The 6287-nt window shown below is 40.8% G+C and overlaps 1 protein-coding gene across 1 annotated transcript; it reads right to left on the bottom strand.

Moving 5' to 3' along the window:
- Nucleotides 1–254: 254 nt before the first annotated feature.
- On the bottom strand, nt 255–5590 carry LOC125194446 (auxin response factor 6-like). The gene is made up of 14 exons (XM_048092670.1): nt 5051–5590; nt 4842–4954; nt 4151–4249; nt 4001–4057; nt 3756–3914; nt 3588–3672; nt 3339–3429; nt 2985–3149; nt 2792–2914; nt 2633–2708; nt 2392–2539; nt 1186–2303; nt 911–1101; nt 255–647 (listed from the first exon to the last, which is right to left on the bottom strand). Exons 1-14 carry the CDS (start codon nt 5106–5108, stop codon nt 443–445), a joined length of 2688 nt encoding a protein of 895 aa, XP_047948627.1. The 5' UTR covers nt 5109–5590; the 3' UTR covers nt 255–442.
- Between the last annotated feature and the right edge of the window lie 697 nt (nt 5591–6287).

Raw genomic sequence — 6287 nt, 5'->3', positions numbered from 1 at the left:
ATCCATGAAAATTAAGGGATGTCTTATAGTATCATTTTTAAATTTGATAAATTTAGAATAATTAGTATGAATATGCTTATAAATTTGTGTAATTTACTTGCTTATAGTTATAGTAGATGTTTTCATTCCATAATGTTTTTCCCTTTAAAATGTACTATAAATAGAGATTTAGTTCCCTTTAATCTGTCATTTTATTCCATAATAATGTTTTTCAACATCACCAAATTCATTTTTTCCATATACATATATCTATGTAGTAATAAAAGTCTACATTTTTTCCTCATTTCAAATTGCAATAAATGTTCTTAAAATTCTTACAAAGTAGCCCTAAGAAGACAAGGATTCACCATATAACATACATACAGCAAGCTTACATACCCTCGGCCTTTTCGGGTAAGGCCGGGGGAGAAGGAACTCAAGAGGACGACGAGCAAGCTTTCCATCAGTATTCGAGAGACCCTACGGATGGTATGCCGTTCAAGCCACTTCTGGAGTCCTTCCTGCTCATGTAGTCGTCGCAGCTGTTGCTGCTGGTGGAGAGCCGATGATTTTGGGCCGAGCCTGGAAGATCGAGGCCCTCTTTGCCCATTTGCTGCACTTCAAGAGGTGACAGTATCTTGATGTACCACACGCTGTTCACGAATTCCCTGCGATGCAAACGACTAGATGCTTAGGTTGTCAAGAAACACGAAAATGTAGAATGTAAAGGCTCCGTAGAATGTAATCCCGAGGCGGCCTAGTGGTGGACTGGGTGAATTTTTGGTCGAAAGACCAATTTTGAGTCACACCTATTCCGGTTAATCACTCTTTTATGTGATTCGCAGACTATATCACACGTGTGACATGCACCAAATACGATGAAAATATCGTATGATAACCGAAGGGGTGTCGAAGAGAGATGGTTACTTACTGCCAAGGATCATCGCCGAGGAGAAGAATATCGTTCTCTCGGTCAACGAATACAAGCTGCCAGCCTGATCTCTGAGGATCTTCCAACAAGCCCTCGAGTCCAAACATGCGAGCAAGCTCGCTCCGCAGCTCAGAATAGCTGCTGAATTTGGAGATGTCGAGTGACCGCCCGAAAGACCCCGACTTGTGAACCTATAACATTGAAAAATATGCAAATCAGCAGCAATTGGATCAGAGTGATCGAGAAGACGACAATGTGCACCTCATGCTACTCACCTTTACAAAGGCTCTCGATGTCGGGTTTGTTTGGTCCACGTTTTCCGAGGACTGCATGTAACCTGACTCGTCTACACAACTGGAGGAAGTCATGTCCGAGTTGGGAGGAAATTCAGTGCCTGGGCCACTTGGAAATGTGGGGTTCGCATATGCCATCGACAACGAATCGTTCTCATTTCCGTTGTTTCTAAGGTTAGACATACCGGACTGCATATTAGCTGACGAGTCCGTACCAACTCCGAACATCAGATTGTCGTGAGAATGTGCCACACCTTGGAAATCCGAAAATTCTTTACCATGGAACGGAGGCAGCAAGGCCGAAAGGCCCGAGACCTTGGAATTAGGCGTCACCAGCTCTTCCAGATGGGGCACTCCGAAATGAGAAACCTTGGAAGGAAGCTGCGGGTCTAACGCTACTCGTTTTGCCAGGGAATGAGAGAGGAGAGGATGAGGTCCGTTCAAGTTCATGTGTGGAGATGTTCCTTCGCCGGAAAATGAGCTTAGAATACCCTGCATTGAAGAGTTGTTAGACGAAGCCATATGATTCCCGATGAGGTTGGAGAAGTTCTGTAGCTGGCTCGTTGACGACAAGGCCTGCACGGGCGTGAACTGAGATTCCGAAGTCAATCCCATCTGCAAGCTAGCCGGACTAGATTTTTTCATCAGCTGATCTTGAAATTGAGAATTCAGCTGTTGAGGCGTCAGCTGCTGCTGAAGATGATTGATAAACGAATGACGGCCCTGCAGTTGTTGATGCAACATCTGAGCCTGAGAAACGACGCTGCTTTCCGGAAGGTTCTGCAGGAAGCTCGGTTGGGAATGGGGCTGTTGCAGCATCTGATTCTGTAGCAGTGAAGCGGAGATGTTGGGGGCGTTTTGCTGAAATTGGAAGGACTGATTGAGGATTTTCGAGGGATCTAACGACCCTGCGTCCTGCATTGCAGCGGCCGCCATTACTTGGTGAATATCGGGTTGTAAACAGAGATTCGAATTGTCTATCCTCGGCAGCATCCAAGGGGATACGCCCTGAAAATTTAGCGACTGAAGGCCTTGATTCCCGACACCTCCGGGGAGCCATGGCATCGGAAAATTCATACCCATATCGCCATCTTTAAGACCTGAACGACGAAACATGAATAAAGTAGGATCAGATTAATGCTCGATCGAAGAAGGAATAACTTTTCAACGTCTGTCGATAAACCAGACCAGGAAATGACGGAAGTCCAGCTGGCCACGGTCGCTTCAATCTGAGGGAAAACGGAGACGGGTACATGGGAAAAGTTGTCAGAGGTTCAATCTCCCACAATGAAACTCTAGGCTGTCTCTCCCCTGCAGTCGACTCGTCCCAACCGACCTAAAAACGAAAATACACGACACCACAACTTCAAAAAAATTTATCCAATTTTAAATTGATTATTAGATCAGAGTAGCTTAGATATGTCCATACCTTCACCGAGCGCCAATGTGAGCTTGGCCAACGAACCGGATCCAAATCACTGATACCCGTTATTGTACCCATATACCTAAATATCCCAAATTCAAGGAAAACATATAAAAAGAAATCTGCATAATGGAAGAGGAGGAAACGAAAAATGAAAAGACGTACCTCCGGACACTCGATTCTTCAGTTTCAAAAAGCATCCTAAAGCGCATACCCACAGAAACTCTCGTATGATAAACTGCTTTGGCATATTTTGCGAGAGGTATCACAAACTCCGATGGACTCGCCCTGAAATTTGTAAACCCGAGAATTTGAAGCTGGATATTGCCTAATACGGTAAGCAGTAGCGGAAATTTACCTGGGATTGTAGAAGATGGTGAACGGACTATTCGTAGCCGCAGCATGGGCAGCAGCAGCAAGAAGCCCAATGTGCATACTATCGCTCGACAGCACTGATGAAGGCATGACAGTTTGCGGTCGACTGGCACGCCGAATCCCCAAAAACATTTGGTTGTTTTCGTTCCTACAAAAAGAGTCGTGACTGTAGTTACAAATGGAAATAACCTAAATCTAATCCACTATGTATGAATTTTCTAAATTTAGAATATTATCCTTCCAACAGCAACTTTTATTGATTATCTAAGGCTAGTAGAAAAATCGATTGAAAGCTCGAATGACAAAGCGAAAGCCTAAAGAGCATAAAGCTGCATACCAGATGAAAATAACAGAATCTCCGGCAACTAGTCTCTTTGCACTCACAAACACGCTCCAACCTGTTGTTAAGAGATGCCTCTTCGGCTGACCTGGAAAAGACGAGATTGGAGCTTCATAAGTTGGCCGTCACAATAGCTACAACATAGATAAATCACATTGTCCCGATATCGATTATAATTAGGAAAAAAAGTACTATAGCCCCTTTTCGAACAAGTTATTTCGTACAAATAAATATCTGACAACTCACCTCGAAATATATGCCTGAACTTCCACTCGTTTCCGTGAAGATCCTTTGCGATTAATTCTTGAACCGGAGGGGTTTGAGAATAGTCCTATACACGCAGTAAATATATAGTTCAAATATAGAAATTTATGACGACCAAAAAACTGGATGGCGAGGCACTAGTAAACCTACGAGAGGAGGAAAAACTTTTTCAGCTGCTCGACGAGGGACAGAAAACCCTCCATGAGTGCTGGTGTCGCTAGCAGTCAGCGTCTTACAGAAATAATTCGTTGGCTGTTTGCTTGGAGTGCCGAGTTCTGACGGTAGTAGGCATATGTCCTTCTGCTCTTGCTGACCAAATAGCAAACGACAAACTAATGAACAACAAAATAACGAAATCAAGAGCACGAATATAAATAAGTCTAATAGTAAATTACAGGGGTAAGCGGCTGCAGAGTCATTTGAGCGTAGACTTCATCGGTTTCAACATCTGCCTGCAGTTTAGAAAATCAAGATTTTAAGAACCAAGCTTTCGATAAGATTTTGAAATGTAAAATCATACGATGACGGTATAGTACACAACTTACGTGCATGGTAACATTGTGAAGTTGGCATATTAGTTGCGGTTGCAAACCGGGATAGTTAGGGACAGCGCCATCTACTTCCTTGTTGGTAGAGGCAGCAACCTGGACAAATACCCCAAATGTTATGAGACATTTGATGTAACCCTAAGACATCATAAGTCCGATATATATCAAGACATAGGACTGTAACACTTCAAGAAAACGAATTTAAAAGTTCGATTTCAGGCAATCCCAATCAATGCTTGCCTATGTCACACGTCCAACAAAGCAAATATGGTATCTTCGAGCAAAAACTACTTGCCTAAAGTAACTACAAAGGCTCCACGAACAGGTCATCGTAAAATTTACGAGAATAATCGCATTGTGCAACTCACCAATTACTTGGAAAAAGGGGGAACATGAAAATACATGCTGATTCACTACATAAGCAACTCAAAGTGACGGGGTTCCAATTCGGTCTAAAATCCTTTAAAATTCATCGTTCCACTACTCTATAATTGATTATGCATCACACTAAGCTATCGGCTTTTCTATACATAGAATTCAATTAGATTTTCCGACTACATCAATAAGCTACAAGCTCGGAAATATCATATAAATCGAAAAAAGCAGTGCATACATATCCTAAAGGCTAACATATATCAGCTCCACAGGTAAAACAAAAACTGCTTAAACTGAAAATTCTTCACAAAACCTGCTCACTATGGCCTTGAGGGAAGTAAACCACCCGGCTCCCGAGCTGGGGAAGCGACACCAGAGGGCCGGCACACGCGTGCCACAGCTCCGAATTCAAGCATTTCTTCTCCCCTGCCAACACAAGCACAAAACAAGAAGCTGAAACAAAGCATTTCCATGAAAAATACAACAAACCCAATGTGAATTAAAGCAAACAATACAGCTTACCTTCCTCAGCCTGATCATTAAATCCAGTATTAGTTGAAGAAGAAGAAGACAACCTCATATTGCAAAAGAAGAAGAAAAAGACTCAATTTTTATTTCCTAAAATAGAACTACCAAAACTAAGGGCTTCAAGAAAAGAAAGAAGCTTAGCCACTCAAGCTCATCCCAACCCCCCCACCATCCCAAAATCCCCCAAAAATGTCAAATTTGTTCATCCCAACTCACACATACCTCCAAATTTGCAACCCCTTTTTTCAATTTCCCCCAATTTAAAGTTGAATACAAGCAAATTGCAAAGTGAAAACAAAAGGTGAAGGAGATCTTGAGGTTAATTTTTTGGTTGGGACAAAACCCTAAAGAAGGAAAAGAAGAAGACTGGTCCGAGGTATAAATGAGGTAAAGTTAGTAGTGAGTGAGGGAAAAGCAACTGATCTCTCTCTTCACTTCTCTGTGAAGCTCTGTGTGGAGCTAAAATGAACCAGCAGATCTTTAATGAGCTTTTCTCCTTTTTTTCGTATATTTAATATTTAATTCCAAGAGAGAGAGAGAGAGCTTGAAGAAGCAGATGATCTAAAATTAAAGTATATACATTTAATGCAATTTTGTCACCAAGTTTGATATGGAATTCACATTTATTCTATTTTGAGATTTTACTTTGATATCATATACTCCCTCCGTCCTTGATTAAAAGTTATATTTTTTCATTTCGATCTGTCCCCAATTACGAGTAACACTTCAATTTTACTATAAATAGTAAGTAGGTCCCACATTCCACTAATTCAATTCACTCACATTTTACAACAAAATCAATATAAAAAATGGGTCCCACATTCCACTAACTTTTTCAACCAACTTTTTTTTATATTTCTTAAAATCCGTACCCGGTTAAATTGTGACTCCTAATCGGGAACGGAGGGAGTAATTTATATTACTTTTATTTGGGTTTGTGAAATATTTTGATTACAAGATAGGTTATATACATAGATGATTTATGTTAAATAATTTACAAGTGATGATTTAATGAGCTTGATGATCAATGATTTAAAATTAACTTCTTGAAATTTGAAACATTTGCAATTGTTCTGGTTCACTGAATCTATTTACTATAGTTTTATGAAATTTTAAATATTCATCAAATCAAATGTGTACTTTGTAGAATAAAAAATTGATTTATTCATTGTTAGGTAGTTGGCCCAAATAAATAGGCTTTCTTTTTCTCATGCAAAATGAAGGCCCAAAA

The sequence above is a fragment of the Salvia hispanica genome, chromosome 6 (assembly GCF_023119035.1).
Source record: "Salvia hispanica cultivar TCC Black 2014 chromosome 6, UniMelb_Shisp_WGS_1.0, whole genome shotgun sequence".
Taxonomy (NCBI): Eukaryota; Viridiplantae; Streptophyta; class Magnoliopsida; order Lamiales; family Lamiaceae; genus Salvia; species Salvia hispanica.
This window is presented reverse-complemented; position numbering and strand designations above follow the sequence as displayed.

Excerpts from the sequence above, each read along its gene's own strand:
- LOC125194446 (XM_048092670.1), bottom strand. The coding sequence starts at position 5,108 with ATGAGGTTGTCTTCTTCTTCTTCAACTAATACTGGATTTAATGATCAG. Across the intron at positions 3,915-4,000 it reads CTCTGCAGCCGCTTACCCCT|CAAGAGCAGAAGGACATATG; the intron begins GTAATTTACTAT and ends CTATTTGGTCAG. Across the intron at positions 3,673-3,755 it reads AAAAAGTTTTTCCTCCTCTC|GACTATTCTCAAACCCCTCC; the intron begins GTAGGTTTACTA and ends CTGCGTGTATAG.